The sequence below is a fragment of the Ruditapes philippinarum genome, unplaced genomic scaffold (assembly GCF_026571515.1).
Source record: "Ruditapes philippinarum isolate M1 unplaced genomic scaffold, ASM2657151v2 ctg4362_1_1_1_1, whole genome shotgun sequence".
In the NCBI taxonomy this organism is placed as follows: Eukaryota; Metazoa; Mollusca; class Bivalvia; order Venerida; family Veneridae; genus Ruditapes; species Ruditapes philippinarum.
The window spans coordinates 88816-111034 of record NW_026864083.1 but is presented as its reverse complement, the minus strand read 5'-3'; the positions used below and the strand labels follow the sequence as shown (position 1 = coordinate 111034).

The 22219-nt window shown below is 32.7% G+C and overlaps 1 protein-coding gene across 1 annotated transcript; it reads right to left on the bottom strand.

Annotated features, from left to right (window-relative positions):
• Positions 1-1875: 1875 nt before the first annotated feature.
• Positions 1876-22097, bottom strand: LOC132724360 (uncharacterized). Its single transcript, XM_060709195.1, has 11 exons — positions 22006-22097; positions 12491-12586; positions 12032-12090; positions 11260-11381; positions 10209-10987; positions 9773-9917; positions 8308-8425; positions 7742-7843; positions 7101-7202; positions 6452-6617; positions 1876-3325 (listed from the first exon to the last, which is right to left on the bottom strand). The coding sequence occupies exons 2-11, from the start codon at positions 12583-12585 to the stop codon at positions 3208-3210; spliced, it is 1806 nt and encodes a 601-aa protein (XP_060565178.1). The 5' UTR covers position 12586; positions 22006-22097; the 3' UTR covers positions 1876-3207.
• Positions 22098-22219: the final 122 nt, after the last annotated feature.

The following is a 22219-nucleotide window of genomic DNA, read 5'->3' as shown; positions in this document are numbered from 1 at the left end:
CATTGTTTCAAATAAAATTATCCCATAATAAAAATATTGTTCAACAAGTTTGGAAAATGATTTCCCAATCGAACTCAACCAATGGCAATATGCATGAATATAGATTAATACAGTGTATAGATTATTAATACTCAATTGAGAACACTGGAATAATAATTCTTAATATTTAAAAGAAATGACGTATTTGACAAACTGATGTAGTAACAAACAATAATATTGATGTATTTATCATTTGACCAATGTAAGGTGGAAAACATTTAGCCTATGCCCTACGTGATAGTAGTTCAACCTTGGTTGGCTCGAACTACCTATCTCTTGAACAAATTTGCACAGGCCCTCCCATTTCAACTGTAAGTTGCTTTCTGGACACCACCATGGAGTGCTTTGGATTAAGAAAAGCTCTATGCTTGCTTAAAGAATTTGATAATAAACTCAGTTCATAAAGGTGATTGTAGTGAACCCGAACCAGAAATGATAGAATATATAAACATTGAAAATTAGGAAAACAAAATACAGACTACTTATCAGGAAGAAAGTGAACATGAAATATTTGTAGTAACAATACTTGAGTATTTTACTAATAGCAAAACTAAGGAAAGTGAGAATGAAGTGTTCAAAATGCTGATTCCAAGGATGCTGAAACAATTGAAATAACTATTTACAATTCAGGAGACTTGTCACCATCTGAAATAGAACAAATGAATGGGTGCATTGTCATAGATGCAAACAACATTGAGAAACTAAATTCATTTGATAACTTAAAGGAATTAAGTGATCCCAGGAATGAAAATATTAATAATATTGGTGATAATATTCCTGATTATCTGTTAGTTGAACCATTGGATTTAAGGGTGAATATCCCAGAAGGTCAACCAAAAAGTTCTACGAAAAGTGCGAGATGAGAAACAATGTGGAAAGAATATAAGAAAACGAAAGCACCAGAGAGGTGAAGAATATGTAAATGTAACCGGCAAACCAATGCTGGAAAGGACAAGTTGTAAAGGTGGATTTTGTTATTGTAAATTACACTGTAGTTGGAACTTTACCAATGATGAAGTGAATATGATACATTCTCAATTTTGATTATAATATTGAATGATGATCAAAAACTTATTTACTATGCAGAGACAACAGAAAGATCTAGGAAGGCTTGCAAGATTGATAGAAGAAAACATCATCACGAAGAAAATTCACATAATTTTTATACTTATTTTTTTCTGAAAGGGAGATACAAAGTTACATGCTTGTCAAAACTTCTATTATTGTTTCTGTTTATAGATGTGGTGTCAAATTTAAAATGTTCATTTAAATATTTAATTTCACTTTCTTAGCTCATCTGTTTTGAAGAAACAGTTGAGCTTTTACAATTACTGGGTTGTTATTGTTGTTGTAGTCATGCAATTATGACAAGGTACAAATAGAGTAAAAAAGCTCATCCAAATAAGATACATATACCATTAAACCAATACATCTCCCCAAGATATGCTTAAGTGCTTTTTGAAAATATCATTTAAAGTTCAATAAAGTTACCTTAAAACTTTAACTCAACTTTGACTAAAAAGTGTTGTTTTCAGATCAAGTTGAGTATTTTGTCTGATCAAATTTAGGCTTTAAATATATTCAAAGAAAGGGTAGAACATTTTTTGATTGGTCATGGTCATTCATGACTAAAAGGCATTCCAAAACACCTGTAGTATTTGGCAATTTAATACACTTAACCAAAATACAAAATCCTGTAACAATTTAGTAATCATTTGTTTTTAGATTGAGACTTCAGCATAAGGCAGCCACTAATCATGTCACATTGGAGACGCACCAATAAAATATTGAGAAAGAAGTGGAAATCTGGGAGACAAGGGGGCACAGAACAAGATGTCTGAATACATTATATTAAAAGCAATACTAAAAATCACTTACAAGAGTTTAAAATTAATATTCAACAGAGTATAGTACCAAACAATTAACTGAGCTGAACATTCTGCAAATTTCATAAAGTTAAAAACAACAAAAATAACAAAAAAAAAACATGTGATGCTACACAATCCCTGATTAAAAAAAATCATATAAAGAACAGATCAATTAAATAAATGTATAGGCAACATTTTGTGACCAGAGCTGCATTACTGGTACTGGTACTGCAGTACGTACTGCAGCAATTTTGCAAGTACTGGTACTGATACTGAATTACTCTTACAAAATTTTGCTACTACTGGTACTGGTACTGCATTACTGTCTTAAAAAGTGGTACTGCTACTGCATTACCCAGTACTTTTGGTTTTGATAGAAATTAAAAATAGCATCAATTTTCCTCATAAAATAAAGCTGTAAATTACATTAACTATATTTTATTTTTGTGAAAAAGTAAGTTATCAAATCTAAAGATAATTTGCTGCAATATTCCTTCAAATGTTAACATAGAATTCATCATAAAAAGCACCAAAGACTTTAAGTAAATAAACAGACTCAATAACTCTTTACCCTAAAACATCCTTATTAAAATCTTTTATTACTTTGTATTTACTAGTAAAAGAGCAAAATAAACAGTAATTAATTTCTTCTATTCTAAATAATCCCATTTCAAGTGAAAAAAGTGACATTGTTAGCACCATAAAAAGTTGTCATTTACTTTGGTATAAATTGAACAGAGGTGTGAAAGGCAACAAAAGACTGTTGTGTTTTAAATGAAAGATGTTTATGTTGTATTTATACACTTGACTGGTTACTAAACAATTAGATATGACATGAATATATGTTGTAAATATTGTTTGTAAAAAGTATGTTAAAACCATAAAGTTGTAAATATGTTATGTTAACTTTAAAGTAAATGATTTTATTTCTTTGCTGAATAATATTTGAAATTATTTGTTTGAGACTGTATTTATTCAAACTTTGATGAATATATAAAAGTAATGGTACTGATACTTAATTACTTCACCAAAAAAAGTACTGGTACTGCAGTGCCGAGCTAAAATCTAGTACTGGTACTGGTAATGGTACTGCATAATTTGCCAAGTACTGGTACTGGTACTTAAGTACTACACCCTTAGTACTGATGCAGCTCTGTTTGTGACATCTCTTTAGATTTACAGTTAATGCCATAACATCCCATGTAAACACCAACTTGCAATACAATATTGCATATATCACAGGCATAAAAATATTGTTTCCCGAGATTTCCTACAAGCTATAAACTATACCATAAACTTGTTAATCTTCATGTTGCAATGTGGATTCATCTTGTATTGTGTCCTTGACAATCACTGGCTGATTGTTACGGTTGATTGACATCAATGAGTACCCAGCTCTCAACACACGAGCAAATTCACTGAAACATACAATTTTAATCACGTTTAAATGATCAATCACATTAACTAAACAAGAGCTTTTGATAGGACAGCAACGCTCGACTATTCTTAGTGCCTGATAGTAAAAAAGCCTTGATTAAAAGGTAAAATTTTCTAAGTAAAGAAAAAGGCAAAATTTTTCTTTAAATCCATATTACAGTTATTGGCCTTGGAGAGAGTCCTATTATGCTCTCAAAGAAGAGTATACAAATTGAACATATTTCAAAACCTTATGTCAATGAATTTTGAAAATATTTGAGGTATTACAAAAACTTTAACATAAATTCTAAGTCGAAAAAGGGGCATTATTCTGTCAAAATGCTTGATAGAGTTACCTCCTCCTGTCTACATGTTGGGGTCATGATGGTGAACAAGTGTGCAAAGTTTCAAAGCCATATGTCAATGGACTTTGAAAATATTTGAGGTATTACAAAAACTTTAACATAAATTCTAAGTTGAACAAGAGCTGTCGGTAGGACAGCAACGCTCGACTATTCTTAGTGCTTGATAGAAAAAAAAATGCTTGATACAGTTACCTCCTCCTGTTTACAGGTTGGGGTCATGATGGTGAACAAGTGTGCAAAGTTTCAAAGCCATATGTCTATGGACTTTGAAAATATTTGAACTATTACAAAAACTTTAACGTAAATTCTAAGTCGAAAAAGGGGCATAATTCTGTCAAAATGCTTGATAGAGTTACCTTCTCCTGTCTACAGGTTGGGGTCATGATGGTGAACAAGTGTGCAAAGTTTCAAAGCCATATGTCTATGGACTTTGAAAATATTTGAACTATTACAAAAACTTTAACGTAAATTCTAAGTCGAAAAAGGGGCATAATTCTGTCAAAATGCTTGATAGAGTTACCTCCTCCTGTCTACAGGTTGGGGTCATGATGGTAAACAAGTGTGCAAAGTTTCAAAGCAATATGTCAATGGACTTGGAAAATATTTGAACTATTACAAAAACTTTAACGTAAATTCTAAGTCGAAAAAGGGGCATAATTCTGTCAAAATGCTTGATAGAGTTACCTTCTCCTGTCTACAGGTTGGGGTCATGATGGTGAACAAGTGTGCAAAGTTTGAAAATATTTGAACTATTACAAAAACTTTAACATAAGTGGTTACGCCGACGCTCGGGTGACTGCAATAGCTCTACTTATTCTTATCGAATAGTCGAGCTAAAAAGGGGCATAATTCTGTCAAAATAATTGATAGAGTTACCTCCTCCTGTCTACAGGTTGGGATAATGATGGTGAACAAGTGTGCAAAGTTTCAAAGCAATATGTCAATGGACTTTGAAAATATTTGAGGTATTACAAAAACTTTAACATAAATTCTAAGTTGAACAAAAGCTGTCACAGGAGACAGCGAAGCTCGACTAATAAAATACTGGACGCAGTAAGGAGGACAAAACTATGAAAGAAAAATCAATTATGTATAATTATGTATTAAGTTATAGTAAAAAAACATTTGTTAACATAAATTCCAAGATCAAGGGGAATAATTCTATAAATAGTCACACTAGAGTTATGAACCTTGTCACACAACATGTGTGTAATGATAAGAAATATATATTTGAAGTTTGAAGTAGATACCTTAAAAAGTAAAGAAGTTATAATATTTTTTTAAAGAAAATCTTAAGTTCAAAGAGAGATAAATCTGTAAATATTGCTTCAAGAGTTATGAACATTGTCACATAAAATGTAATTGATGATAACGAATAAGTATTTGAAGTTTGAGGTAGATACCTTTAAATCTAAAAAAGTTATAGTAAAAAAATAATATTTTTCAAGGAAAATTCTAAGTTCAAGGGGAGATAAATCTGAAAATATTGGTGCTAGAGTTATGTACCTTGTCACATAAGATGGGGATGATGATAAGGTACATATATTTGAAGTATGAGGTTGATCCCTTAACAAATAAAGAAGTGACAGTAAAAAATAGTATTTTTTTACAAATTTTAGGAAAATTCTAAGTTCAAGGGGAGATAAATCTGAAAAATATTGGTGCTAGAGTTATGAACATTGTCACATAAGATGGGGATGATGATAACATACATATATATGAAGTATGAGGTTGATCCCTTAACAAATAAAGAAGTAACAGTAAAAAATAGTATTTTTTTAGGAAAATTCTAAGTTCAAGGGGAGATAAATCTGAAAATATTGGTGCTAGAGTTATGAACCTTGTCACATAAGATGGGGATGATGATAAGGTACATATATTTGAAGTATGAGGTTGATCCCTTAACATATAAAGAAGTAACAGTAAAAAATAGTATTTTTTGAGGAAAATTCTAAGTTCAAGGGGAGATAAATCTGAAAATATTGGTGCTAGAGTTATGAACCTTGTCACATAAGATGGGGATGATGATAAGGTACATATATTTGAAGTATGAGGTTGATCCCTTAACATATAAAGAAGTAACAGTAAAAAATAGTATTTTTTGAGGAAAATTCTAAGTTCAAGGGGAGATAAATCTGAAAATATTGGTGCTAGAGTTATGAACCTTGTCACATAAGATGTGGTTGATGATGAGGAACATATATTTCAAATTTGAAGTTGATACCTTAAAAAACAAAGTTGACAAAGTTATAGTGAAAAATATTTTACTGCACCAAAACTTAAATCTGAAATCTGGACGCGGACGCCGGGGCGAGTAGGACAGCTCTCCATATACTTCGTATAGTCAAGCTAAAAAGGGGCATAATTCTGTCAAAATGCTTGATAGAGTTACCTCCTCCTGTCTACAGGTTGAGGTAATGATGGTAAACAAGTGTGCAAAGCCATATGTCAATGGACTTTGAAAATATTTAAACTATTTCAAAAACTTTAACATAAGTGGTTACGCCAACGCCGACGCTCGGGTGACTTCAATAGCTGTACTTATTCTTATCAAATAGGTGAGCTAAAAAATACTCAAATGAAGAAAAGAAACAATGTTGCCTGATAATGCAGAATTTCTTATATCAATTTTTGAAATTAACATGTTCTTTGATGTGATTATTTTACCAGCAATAGCACTTGCTGTACTTTTAAACTAATTTAGTGATGGAAGGACAATTTGCAATTTCTGATACACAAATTAAAACTTTTGTAAGTGGTTACCTTGTAGAAGGATCAAGAGTGTGTAGCAATGGTAACAGTAACCTAGACACGGTATCCATGACATCAATTTGTAACTGGAGTAACTGAACTTGATAAACTATATCCATGTACCTCTCTAGCAACTTGTAACTTCCATATTGGAATACTTTTGAAGAGCAATGGTTGCCTGTAAATCATATCATCTACGTAAATGTCTTTTATAATTAATCAATACTTTTTCTTCTTAAATACTGTAACATATTTTAGTAATGGTTTAATCTTAATTACAAATGTAATTTAACACTGGCACATCTTTCATACACCCTTATAAGTTGCATATAACTATGATTAATATAGGTCATGAAAGATGATTCACTTGAACACACAAAGTCTGATTTAATAAATAGAAATTTTACCATTTTGATTTTGTCCTTATGAGCTTAAGATTTTGTCCTAAAGAAAAAATGCTGGTGTCACAAAATCCATACATAACAGTTAATAGTATCTGAGCTGCCTATGAAAGATAATGCCATAGAACATAGTTTCCATAAGATTTTCAACAATAACTAGGCTCTCCTGTGCTTAACAAGTTAATGCTTGGCTACTGGGTAAAGACACATTCAGGTTTCAGGCAAACAAAAGTCCAAGAAGCTACAGAATTCATAGTTACCTGTTAATATGTTTTTCTCATACCAGACTGACATTCCACTAGGCCGTGCCTGGGGTAACTTAATTGATCTAGTCGAAGGTGTCACTACACTGCTTAACATTCCTGATTATAAGTATATTATATCAGTTATACAACCTCATACCTTATAACAATAATTTTCATAAAACATTCTCTGCATATAAAACAGCATATATGAGACTGATATGTAACAGCAAATCATTTCATTTATCAACTTCTTGCAACTTTTCATATGTTAAGGACAATCAGATTTAGTGATGCCTTATTTTCTTTTAAGCTTGAAATTTAATAATATTTAATATTAACTGAAACTGATTACAGATTAAAACCTTCAAAACATTCCAGATTTATAGACAACAAATATTTATAAAACACCACATACAATTTTTGATAACCAAGCCCTTATCCTCCAATAGTTTCAATTGTTTCATAACATAACTTTGTAAATGATCATTTTGGGTAAAATAAGTTTTTCATTTTTCTTTGCAATATAGGCAAAATTTACACCAAGGCAACAGCTCATTATTTTTCCTATATGATCCTTGGCAATACCTGGCTGTATGTGGCTTAAAATATCAGATTGTAAAAACTGGTCAGGGTACTATAATTATAGAGTGACTTACTGAAGTCTGATGTGTGCAAGTTTTGTTCCAACTCCTGGAAGGTGAGTAGAATATGTTCAACCATTTTCTTACAATAGTAAATGTCTGCAGGGTCAGAATCAACTGAAATACAAATATATTACCATTATTTACACTCAAGCAAATTTTTAATGAACAAGAGCTGTTGGTAGGACAGCCAGCATGTCCATTCTCAGGCGTTGATAGTAAAACAAGAGCCTGGATAATGTCTAATTTCCTAAGTTCATAAAATACCATAATTCTGTCAAAGTCTATGTAACTTTATATTGGGTAGTGATGCAACAATACTTTCAAAGTGTGTGAAGATTCAACCCATTTGTAGATACCAACCCAAAAACTTGACCAAAGCATGACATCAATGCCAGGGTGAGTATAATAGCTCACTTAATTCTTCAAATACATGATTTAAAAATGTTTTTAACATCACAGGCTTTACTATCACAACACAATGTTAACCTACTCAATTGACTAATGTAGTACAAGTAAATGTCTGTCACATATTATTATAAACAATTCAAATATGTAGATAAAAAGAAAAGATAGTTTACCTGATATATGATCAAGATGTAAGTTGTCCATCATATGTAAAAGACTAGTATATGTAGATGTTATATGTTGAGCTTGTTTAGCTTGAAGCTGGATTTGTTGATCAGCCTCGTCTCCAAACTAAAGATACAAATATATTTCAAATACATGTGTACAAGCATAATATCATGCTGATATACTACTTTGAATATCTTAATTTGGTTTTCATAAATAATAATTTTGTCCTCACTTTTAACTTACAGTAGCATGCTTAAACAAGCACTGAAGTCTTTAAAATATGCTAACACTCAAAATAACAAAAGATAACACTACCTATAAAAGATCGAATCTTATTTGCAAAGCAATGATAATATTACCTACACATAATTCACTAGCTTTTATCTTAACCTATTATTCTGCAGATAGAACACTCCACTTTCAAGAAATTGGGACATAATTCTGCAAAAATTCTAAACAGACTTACCTGCCCTTGTTAGTCAATAAACATTTCAAGTTTGAAGTATATATCTTTAATGCATTACAATTTAAAAATTGGACATTAAAAGTTTGTACTAATTAAGTTTGACAATCTTTGAAAATTGACCTTAGAAAAAGTAACAATATGTAAAATAGTGCCAAAAATTTGCAAAAATAATTTCAGGTTATCTAACTCTTACATGGTATCATATTTTGACAGTTAACATGTATATCAAGTTTGAAGTGAAAACTGATAGTTTTGAGAAGATGGACCTCAACAAAAAGATTCAATAATGGGAAACATACTTTTAAGAATATTTATTATTTATTAAGCTACCATAATTTTTTATACAGAGCTTTGCACTTAAATAAATAAACTAGAAATGTGTCCATAGGATACAGGTGTCCGTACATTCCACTGTTTTGTCAATCTAATGACTCAAGGTTAAATGTTTTTGGGCTACGTGTGACGCATGTTGAAAAATAACTCAGACAAAGCAGCACAAATTCACATGCTTATCAATATTCGTGCGCAGTTTCATTACTATAAGTCAAATATTTTTTTAGCTATGCACAACACAAGATGAAAATAGCAAATTTTTACTATGTCAAGGGCTATAGCTCTGACAAAACAGAATAAATCAACAATTGAAACCTCAAGTACACAACATCACATGCTGAGCAACATTCATGTAAAGTTTCATGACCCTACGTCAAATAATTTTTTAGCTATGTGCAACACAAGTTGAAAATTGCAAAATTTTTACAAAGTCAAGGGCAATAACTGTACAAATATTTAATAAATCCACATACAAACACTCAGGTGCACAACTACACATGCTGATTAATATTCCTATAAAGTTTCAGGATTCTAGGTCTATTGAGACACAAAAGAGAATGGATGGACGGACAGATTGATGGACAATGGTAAATCTAAATGCTCCCCTCCCCCCTCCCCTACAGTGGGGGCACAAAAAAGATTAAAGGCAGTCTTATTAAGAAAATACATACAGCACATTGAAGACATTGCGGGAAATCTGCAGATGCATGAGGAGTTCTGACTTTCTGAGTGACAGTTTGTGCATACAATTTCTGACGAAACTTCCTATTTTGGTATACCAATTTTTTCAGTCTGGCAGGAACACTCAGGTGAGCACTAAAAAATATATATATTTCATCAAATTTACTTATTACAACATATAAAAGCTTCAATATTCAATCTTATTCTTAATAGAATGGTTAATAAAAAAATCTGAAACCATACATATGCATATAAAAAAAAAATTAAGTAACTAATATTTGAAACGGCTGATTTTTTTATTTCCAAACTGCATTTACAAAATTGAACCCAAAACATATTTCTAAAACACTATAGCAGTATAAATAATAATTGTAATTCCAGCCTCGAATCCTTTACCTTTTTGCATGTTCAGTAAATCCAACTTACCCATCTTTCTTCAGGAAAAATAATTCATCACTGTCTTTGTCTTCACTACCATGACATTTATTACCTGCTGATGTATCTTGACTGTCTTCAATAGAAATAGCATCTAACTTGAGAAATTCGACATCATTGTTACAATTCATATTTAAAGAATTCTCTGTTTCTTTACAAACATCAGCATCCATTTTAACACTGTAATCTATTTGCTGATCAACTTCTGGTAAGTTTTTACGTTTTACATTTTCATCTTCAGTTTTAATAGATTTAAACCTACTGGCCACTGTCTCCTTTCTTTCACTCCCTTTTGCATCTCTTGCCCTACTGCCTGCACTTCCAGCACCACGAGATTTAGATAATGTTTTAGCAGTTGCTGCTTTATAGGTTGTCTGTAACTTTGAAGACCTTAAGTTTGGATTGGTTTGGAAAGGAGCATTTACATGAACCGGTACTACTTTCCTTGTACCAGAGCTGCTTTGGGGTCTTTGAGATATTTTTGGTCTTTCAATCTTTTCAACAAGGTTAGCTTTGTTTTGTCCTTTACCTTGTGGTTTTCCACAACTAACAGGCTTATTTTTAGCAGGTGCATTTGCATGATGTGTTATCTCTTGAGGCACTTTAGATGTTTGAACATTGCCGACAATTTCAACTTCTTGTAACCTCTTTTGTAATTCTTTCTTATCACCAGTTTCCATTCCAGTTTTGTCATTTTGGTTTAAGTCATGGTCAATTTTGGTCTTCTGTTTTACACTTTGAATAGTCTTTGGCTTTTTGGGCTCTTCAAGCTGGGTGCCGAGAATAAATTAATAAAACAAGTTACATAAATTCAGATTAAGCTGTAAACCTTAATTTGCAAAATATCAAATTTGTGAAACAATTATAGTGTAGAGATACTCTATGAAGAGAAATTTTATTGTTTAAGTGAATAGAATAGCTCTTCATATTTTATAAATATAATAGTCAAGCTAAAAATGTACAAAGATCATAATTTATGTGATATGAAAATTGAAGCAAAAGTCTACATAATTTTTGTCTTTAGTCTTAAATTTGCTGTTACCTTTTTCTGTAAGTCCCTAGCTTTTTGTGCTTTTGACAACAACTGATCCATCATTAATAATCCTTCCTTTTCTTCTGCTGTTAACCTGTCATCACTATTCTCAAGCTCATCATTCTTCTTTACTGTCAAAATCATAAATTATTCTTAATTGTCAATCTTACCTCAAACGGATTTTCTGTCAAACAGTATGATTTAACAGGCATAACCAGTTGTAAAATGTTCACTTCTTTTTACAACATGTGCATATTTTCTTCCAGAAGTGTTGAGTTTTGCATGACATGAAAAGTTAAACTCAATAACTAAAATGTTATGCCTAAAAGTATTGGATTAAACTTATGTTGGAATTCACTTATGTTGGAATTTTACTTATGTGCAACAGAGCCAGTTCTTGACCTTTGTAATTAAAATAAGGTTCTCCCGTTACTACACAAAACAAAATAATGGAATAACCATCTGTACCAGAAAATTATATGCCTGACACTAGAGTCTTTGTGGAATAGTTTTGTCATATTGTTATGTTATAATTTCACTATTGTACAGGATGAGGACCCATCTTAACACATCCTTTTAAATAATGCTTAACAAGTTAATAGAAACCAAATATTTTAGCTAACAGAATGGGTACCAATTTAATGTACATGTATAAGCATATCTCACAAAAAGGGCAAGGGTTAGTGTTAGTAAATTAAATGATTTTCAATAATGATCTTCAATACAATTATATAAATATAGAAATCACTGTAAAATCATTTCACATACACATACTATTTACCTCTATTTGAAGCTGTCTGTCTCTCAGATTTCTCTTCTTCTAGTTCAGCTTTGACTGGCCTGTCAATTAATTACAATGTATAAATGGCAGATCATTACATATACAAACATATTGTCATAAATATATATCTTATCATGAACTTAATATTATTCAAATCTGTCATTTCAGTCTCGTACATTTGTTGTAAATGCTTGCATTTTACAGTAAAACCAACAAAAACAAGGGTAGACCTTTGTGAATTTTTTTTTTTGCTTCACATTAAGAGGAAGATCTTACATACCCTCATGCAAAAGTAAGGAATTACCAGCTTGCCTAAATACACAGGCTACACACAACTCTCAGTGCATGCAAATTCTTTATCCATAAATATAATGCTTTCCCTCTTTACCTTATTGGTTACCGTCATTTATATATATATATATATATAGCTTACATAAGAATTATATATATTACACTCACCATGCTTTGAACAGTTGTTTTAAATATCTAATAGACCTTTCTTGCTTCAATTTCTGCTCCTGGATTCTCCTGCACTGCTCTGCTAACCAATCCATTCTAAAATGAAGAAAAAGGAATAATTCTCTATAGAATACTGCTACAGTATTGTTTAAGACTTTAAGGATCAGTTTATCAACCATAGGAGGGATTTACAACTAGGTCATCAATACCTGTTATATGTATCACGTGATACACACTAACACATTATCAGAAAAGTCAGACAAACAGTGTGCTACACATACTAGAATGTACACTATAAACTCTTAGAAAATGATACTCTTAATGCTAAATTTTGAAAAGAGCATTTTCCTTTTGACTATAAGATATGTCTACAATATAGATGTTAGAATTTATTTTGAAATTATTTTGGAAAAGTGAACTTTTTTTTTTTATACATTTGTAGCCTCATACTTTCAATGTTTACCAAAAGAAAAATAACTTTAGGTGTCTTTTATCAATTATGTTTAGAAAATGTTTTTATTAAGGGTGAATTAATTTTAAGATATGGGTCAGTTAAAACTAGAACTGCCACTGTCATGGCGTAAATCCCCCCACATACCACTTGTCAGAATCAACAGTGGCCATTTAGAGCTCAAGGACAACCTCTCTGCCAAATCTGACGTTACTAAGCATGGCTAAGTTATGTATTCTACATGCTTCAAATGTCAAAATCAATACACTGTGGACAGGCGTTCTTAAGCATTTGAGCAGACAACCTTTTCATAGTAAAGTCTCTGTGAACTTGACCTTTGACACAGTCACCTTAAACTTAATAGGGGTCATCTACTAGGCATAAACAACCTCAATACTAAATATGAAAACTGTTGACCAAAGCATTCTTAATTGAGCGGACAAGCTTTTTTAGTCAAGGCCCCTGTGACCTTGACATTTGAACAGTGACCTTAAAATCGATAGGGGTCACCTAATGGTCATGATCAACCTCCATGCCTAATATGAAGACTGTGGGTCAAAGGAATCTTAAGTTATTGGGCAGACAAGCCTCTTTAGACAAGGCCCCTGTGACCTTGACCTTTGACCCAGTGACCTCAAAATCAATAGGGATCATCTACTAATCATGACTAACCTCCAGGCCAAATATTAAGACTGTGGGTCAAAGGAGTCTTAAGTTATTGGGTTGACAAGCTTTTTTTAGTCAAGGCCCCTGTGACCTTGACCTTTGACCTCAAAATCTATACCTGTCACTAACCTCTGTGCAAAATATGAAGACTGTGGGTCAAAGGAATCTTAAGTTATTGGGTGGACAAGCTTTTTTTAGTCAAGGCCCCCGTGACCTTTGACCTGGTGACCTCAAAAGCAAATAGGGATCATCTATTAATCATGACCAATCTAAATTCCAAATATGAAGACTATGGGTCAAATCTTAAGTTATTGTGCAGACAAACCGACGGATGGACTGACAAGGGTAAATCTTAATATCTTAATGCACCCCCCCCCCCTAAAGTGGGGGCACAAAAGTATGTTTAATTTTTTTCTCATCAAAAATTTGATTTTAAATCAAAGAAATGTTAAAATTTCCTTTGTAAAAAAGTAAATTTTAACAAGCGGTTTAACAAATATCCTCTGAATCAGAATTGTTTATATGGAAAAATTATAGAAGTCAACTCAATTGAAATTGAATGCTCAGACTTATTAATTTTATAAATACATATTAATGATCAAATCAAATGCTAGAAATGTGTCCATAGGACACGGGTGCCCCCACACTCCACTGTTTTGTCACTGTTTTTATAACCCTAGGTTTTTGATCTACATGTGACACAATTTGAAAATTGCAATTTTTTCCTAAGTCAAGAGCAATAACTTACAAAACAGAATAAATCCACAAGCGAAACCCCAGGTGCACAACTTCACATGCTGATCAATATTCAGGCAAGGTTTCATGATTCTAGGTCAAATACTTTTTGAGTTACCTGCGACACAAGTTGAAAATTGCAAACTTTTACTAAGTGAAGGGCAATAACTCTAAAAATACTTAATAAATCCACACGAAAATACCCGGGTGCACAACAACACATGCTGAGCAACATTCCTGTGAAGTTTCAGGACTATAGGTCAAATACTTTTTGAGCTACGTGAGACACAAAATGTGAACGGACAGACAAGGGTAAATCTAAATGCCCCCCTAAAGTGGGGGGCACATTAAAAGGTGGGACAGGTTTCAAAATTATAACCAATGACCTATGACGGATATTCAGAGGATATTTTTTGCTGGGAAAAAAATCCTGTACAAGAATAATAATTATTATTAGGTATTGTTTGTTTTAGTACTATCTTTTATGGCCAATGAGATTTCTTCAAAATAACCAAATCGAAAAAGTATGAGTTCTTTTATTGACAATTAAAATACTCTTAAATTTTAATTCGCACATATTGATCTCTCAATAATGGGCATACCCTACCCAAAGCATTTATGTTCGGAATTAACATTTCTTACATATATACTGTAAAATTAATTTAAACTTTTAATTTTCTCATTGACTCCACACTGAAAGTAACATAAATACTATAGGACTGGTAACAGAACAAAAAGTTTGTCCGACCTGCAACTGTTGCTATGTGCATTTATTATCAGTGAATCTATTTTTAGAATAATCCGTGTCTGTAAATCCCTCTTATTGATACATAATTTCAACAATTGTTTTACTGCGGAAGAAGACTGGTTAAGTGGCATCAAACTCCTTATAGATTTATAAGTGAAGGGTTTAAAATAAATCCTAGCAGGGTGCCCATGGTTGTACAAGCACCCATTACATGATTTTGTAAACATTGGGGCATCAATCCCATGATTTCATATGCAGAAATACATTTGTACTTCAATATGAGGCCTATAATTATAAGCATTCAATAATTAAATAAAACCACCAGTAGGCAATGTCATAATTAACAGTATTTTGTTCTGTATATAACACAATTTAGAACTAGAAATGTGTCATCATGCCACGGATGCCCCCGCATGCAGCCAAAATTTCAGATGGTGCATTAATTATTTTTTTCATTTTAAGTTCAAAGCCCTTAAAACTTTTCAATGTTAACACAAACCATTTTCATACAATGTTCAAGGCACTGAAATTATTCAGTCTAAACCTTTTAAAAATAGCATATTGCATATTTGTAGCCAAAATAATGGCTAAAAGTAAGAGTGCTGAAACTGAAAGTTCAAAATTTTTCCAACATTCAGGAAAGATAAGTTTGTCTTAAATCATTGAACTACAACCAAATTCAAACTTAAACTGCTTATTCCTAAGATGTATCTATATCATTTTCAAAGTGAAAGGGACATAACTCTGCCAAAAAAATCATCAAACCATGACCAAATTCCAACTTGACCTGCCCATTCCTTTGACATATCCATATGTCAAATTTAAGTTGAATATGTAACACTGTTGGGTAGATAATGAACAGAAACTGTAAATTTCATATTATTTTCAAAGTGAAAGGGGCATTACTCTGCCAAAAATCATTGAACCATGACCAAATTCGAACTTGGCCTGGGCATTCCAAAAACATATCCATATGTCAAATTTGAGTTGAATGTGTTGTACCATTGGGGAGATAATAAACGGAAACTGAAAATTTCATATTACTTTCAAAGTGAAAGGGGCATAACTCTGCCAAAAATCATTGAACCATGACCAAATTTGAACTTGACCTGCGCATTCCTTTGACGCATCCATATGTCAAGTTTGAGTTGAATGTGTTGTACCGTTGGGGAGATAATGAACGGAAACTGAAATTTCATATTATTTTCAAAGTAAAAGGGGCATAACTCTGCCAAAAATCATCGAACCATGACCAAATTCGAACTTGACCTGTATTTTCTCATGACATATCCATATGTCAAATTTGAGTTGAATGTGTGCAACCGTTCTTAAGATAATGAACGGAAACTGATGATGACGGAATGACAGAATGACGGAAGGACGGAAGGACGGAATGACGGAACAGGGTAACACTATATGCCCCGGCCATTACATGGCGGGGGCATAAAAAAAAAACAAACAAAAAAAACACGCATCGCTGATAATCAATTTGACACATGACTGGCCTCTTATGCAATGCGCGGTAATATACAAACATGACGTGAAGAAACAACTGGACACTGTTAATTGACCAGGTATATGTAGGGGTCCTACGAAGTCAAGTGTGAAGTTATCTTAATTGGCATTAATTAACATCGACATGGCTTCGGACAGTTCCACAGTTTATATATATTATATGTTTATTTAAAATATAACATCACAATTCTTAAAAATTTACTTCTGTTCACATAAAAGTATCTAAATATGAATAGCTTAAGATAGCAAACTATCATGATGTGTTCATCTGAACCAAATCAACCAATATCATTTTCGTTTCCAAAACGTACATTATTTCATCAATGTTATATATATTATGATATAATAAAAAAAACAGTGCATGAGATTTGCAATATGCATTATGAATATCTTAAAATAGTATGCCTGAATTCTCCGAGAACTTGATAACATTTTATTGATTGTATACGGCAACCGTTTTCTGGCCTATAAGTACTTTGAAGCAATCGATCTTGCCATGGTCAGTGTAAAATAGAGATTTGACCAACCGGGATATCCCGTACTTCAGAACGTGGAAGATTTACGTATTAAGGTCGCACAAACTTTGACGACCGAGTACACTAGAGAACTTGGTTTTGTTTGAAATGCCTATGGTAACGACATTAACCGAGATATCTTAGAGGTGCAGCTTTAGCTGCTACGTTCACATTTTGACAAATCAGAAAATAGTACTGTTACTCTGCCTGACGTTTTGAAATTTGTGTCAGAACAGTCAGTGCTAGAACGAGCACTGTTCTCTGAGGTCGTTGTGTTGTTTAAGATTTTGTTAGAAATGCCTGTTACTAATGCTACAAGTGAAAGGACATTATTGGCGCTCAGAAGAAGAAAGACATACCTGAGATCGACAATGTCTCAAGTACGTTTGAACAATCTTAATGGTGTTACATATTCATAAGTACAGGCCAGATTCATTTAACTAACGTGTTTTTGCCGATGAGTTCATTACCACCAGAGAACGACGGCGATGTGTTTTTGGAAAATTTACATAAAATGAGACTCTGTGTTGTGTAAAAAATACAAGTTACTGCTAAACAAAAAGTGGTTATTAGTGACTCGTAATGTACTATTCTTCCATCATGTCATGGATTGTTATTTAAGCCTATACCATTGTGTGATTTATGTTAAACAATAATCCACATACTGTAATATCTCTTGTATTTGTTTATTTATAATTATCAGATAAAAATGCATCTAAAGAATTATAACATCAGTTATTGTTTATTTTTCATTTGCCAAATATCAGTTACATATGTATTCATCTTTTATGTACACCTGTCCGTTCGTTATACGAACCTTAAATTTCACCCTTAAAACTTACGGCGCACTTAAAAATGTAAAAAATCGTTGACATATATTGCTATAACATGTACTAGCGGCAGGCTGTAAACTGTGCCAAATATACGGGAAAACGCCCCTGCTCATGAGAGCATCCTAGAATAACAAATTTTCCGGGGGAGCATGCCCCCGTACCCCCCTAGATTCTGGCTCAAACCTACCAAATTGGCCGCACCAATCACAATATCGTGACGACGGCCCTGCAGTGTGTCTGATTCTTGACATGAATTATGTCATGATTATCATATTTCACATTGAATATCTGTATATTTATGGATTGAAAAATCTTCAGATTTCTACACTGTCTATAAATTTACGGACAGTCAAAAAATATCATGTAATGCGAGACCTGATTATTGGTGGAATTTCCCTACGAGTAGACCATTGATATACGTTACATAATCAACTAAATCAGGGCCAAAAAACCCTTCTTTGTAGAGGTCGAATATAGACTGCTTCCCCAGCCAAACTAGCCTAATTAATTTGGCGTGAACGGTTTGACCCATTTTACAGACTTTTTTTTTTCTTACTGTCAAACCGTTACGCCTAATTTTAACTGTCATTTTTACGCACGGAAAATCTACCGGCAACACTATCGATAGTTTGGACTGATTTTTACTGCTTAAACCTGAAAGTAACTTCAATGTCCTCTAAAAATCAATAGAATATAAATTCTAGTTGTACTAACTTCTCCTAGAAAAAATATTAGATTGTACCTGTCTTAACGCATACATGCGATTTATTTCAAATTTTGTACTGTATACACTATCTCCGGCGGACATGTTATGACGTCATCGTAAAAAATCGATTCCGTGAAAGCTGGTAGTAGCAACCAGTGTGTCTAGCAGGTAAGTGTGGGTTACGCATGAAGATTAAACTTCAAAAAAATATCGGGGAAATAAATCTATTCATTATTTTTAAATAAATTTGTGCATTATTAAATACTATTGAAAAGTATCAATGTGTTAAACCTAAAATACAATGGTAGCAAATAGGCTCCGTACAAGTACTGTTGTTTAATATTTTTTTAAATGTTTTAATACATGTACTCAACATTTATCAATAGATGGTTTGCCTTCTTGTTTACTGCTAATGACTGCCGATAAAATACTGACTTCATTTATACATGCATATTTAAATGACAATTAAGAATGTAAAAGAAATAAAGGAATTCTTTTTCACCTATTGCTGATATATATTATAATACCATATTAAACCTACTGATAAAGTTAAATGTCTTCTTGACATACTTTATTAATTTACTAAAAAAGGAACTTTATTGTGATCCAGCCATATGCTGTGTAACTATAAGGGAAGGGTCACATATTTTAATTGAAATAAATTTTAAGTAGAGGATATTAAAAAAAAGTCATTGAGAAGATAAGAATTTTCAAATGAACAGATTAAGAGACTTATACATGTATAAGGTGTATGTCTTGTTGTTACATACTGTTTTGGTGACACTTTTGTTTGTTTTGTTGTTTTCTCGTCTATGGTAAGTATCTTCCCTTTGCCCCTAGTTTTATTTCTTTATTCCGCCCCCTCCCCCTTCCCCGAATTTCCTATCCCCTACCACTGTGCCAGTTTACTTATTGGTCCTATTAATCATTCATTTATTTATTTTCTTTGATTTTGATTTCCTTGTATGTTACCATTATTTCTTTATATTTATCATTTTGTATTATTTTAGTGATAAGCCAGACCGTGCTCTCTCTTGCGCCGTCCTTTTTTTGTTTAGGATCCTCCTGGGTTCCTTGCAAATGATTCTTGTTCCTGTGTCGTGCGGGGGTTGCGTACATTGAACGCGGCCTTTCCTTGTTCATCTTGTTTATCATATTTTATACTTGTATACCGAACCGAACCATAACAAACAGATAATGATTATCAATACAAGGTTCGACAAGCAAGCAAAGAAATGTAAAGAAAACAGAAAAAACTTATCCACATATCCGCCCTCCAAAAAAAAACACCAAAAAAAACGCCTGAAACTGCAAAACCGAAACATAAATACACATGGGTGCCAAAGACGGCTCTGGTAGGTACATGTGCTCCCTTGCGCCGGTTTCAACAGAATTCATCACTTAGTATATGTTAGTGTTCATCCGTGCTGTTCTACAGAAATTAGAAAATTCGACGGGAGCGATAGCGACAGGAGAATGTTTCTAATTTCTGTAGAACAGCTAAGGATGAACACTAACATATTTAGTGTCAAGCTTTATTTGGCCCTTGATTACGTCACTACGCGGTACTATGAAGCACTATGAAAAATAGAAGGCGACTATGAACGGATTTCAATATAGTATCGACTTTTTTTCTTCTATGAAAATTAACACACATAATTTTTAAGAAATACAGCGTTTTCATTGGATGACAAAGAAAGCTGGACACTAAAACATAATAATGTAGAAATTTTAATCAACACCCACAGATGTGCACAAAATACGGCGGTAATCATGGAACTTTCAATGCAACACATTCGAGTTGCTGTTCAATGAAAAGCGGGAACTAGATAACATGGAATTTTAAATGGATATAGGTTTTGGTGTCATTTTGCGACAGTCGTTCTAACAGACGACTACAGTAATCTAATCAGACTATTTCTCCCATCTGCCTTACATTGTTATGCTATTCTACGTCTTAAATAAGGGCTTGCTGCGTTTTTATCATAAACCCCGTCATATCTGTTCGACAATTGCATTTTACTGAGGACTGTCTGAAGTTCCATTTTATAGTTTGAAATTTTAAGATTTTTTTCTCAGAATTTAAAGTTATTTTTGGTTGTTTTGAACTTCTTCCCCTACACAACTGTCCTCAATATTTTTAAAGATAAAAAAATGAAAATTGATAGGGAGTTTAATATAAATTGAAATTCTTCTTTGCTTCATCATGTATAGTATACTTATAATTCATTAAGATGTACCTACAATTACATTGTATTTTCATATGTGCGAAATCATGGCAGGGTTATAAAATAAAAAGGCAGTTCAGAAATTTCACCTAATGATCACAGATGTTAAAAAATCCGACATTACAATTTCTAATTTGACAATTTAAATGGACTTTTAAAATGCAGTATGATCCGACGTCGGACATCTAAGTAAGGTTATCAGAATATCCTTTTCACATTTTATTTTTAATGCTGAAATATTCTTGTGTGAAAAAAAAAAGTTATTCCTGCATAATTCATAACTTAAACAAATTATATTATAAAGCTTGACAAATACAATCGATTGCCGCCGATACCTGTGTTACACCATGGAAATTTTACAATTTTACCCTGTTTTACCCTGTCACCGCTTGCGTCATTTTCCAATATGGCCGCTTACAATAATTTTCAACGATTTAAAAAGTTAAAGTGGAATATTTAGACTTGTGTTCGACTTTAAAGTATGATAACTTGGAACCTTGCATAAAAAACGGTTCTCTTTCAGGTAATGAAGACCGTTTCTTTGAAACTTTTTTAGTTTTCGCTCCCAACAACTTCTAATTGGGAAGCGTCCGTGCATAAAAATGCAGTTCGTGGTTGGACTTGGAAAAAGACAGCGCCCGTCCAAAATTATCTCGGTGTCTCTATGACAAGTCTAATTAGTTGGACTACAGCCAAACTAGCCTCTTTTTTCCCCAGTTTGATCCTCAAAAATTCCCAAGACTTTTGAAATTTCCCAAATTTTGAACAAAATTAAATGATGGTGTTGAATTTAGAAGTTTTACTGACTTATAAGTATTTCCCAGTGCTTTTTCCTTTTCTATTTTGAAGAACTTGTTAAAAGTTTGTGTTAAATTTGAGACACCTTTTCCAAAAGTAAGCCAAAATCATGCATATTTTCCCCAAGAAAAAGGCTGTCTTAAAACTCTGGTCCGAAATGTCCATGGTCCGAAATGGCCATAAATACTAAAATAGAGGCATTTTGGCAAAAATATCTAGAGAAAGCAGCAAAAAATAAAGTAACTAATTAGAAAATTTGTTTTGTTGCATTCATATACAGTTGCTGTTATGGTGATTTTTTTTTAAGTATAGCTAATTACTTGCTAAAATCTGTATATTTTTACAAAATTTGCATTTCGCAGACACCTTTCGGCTCTTACCGTCTGTATCTTGAAAATAGCCGAGATGTTCCGATAGTTATCAATCAATACGGAAACGGCCGAGGTGATGCGACTAGGACTATCGTTAATCTTCGTAAATAACCGGCGAGTTGGCGTCATGTTGCGAGTGAGGAAAAAGTCAGAGAGGTTCAGA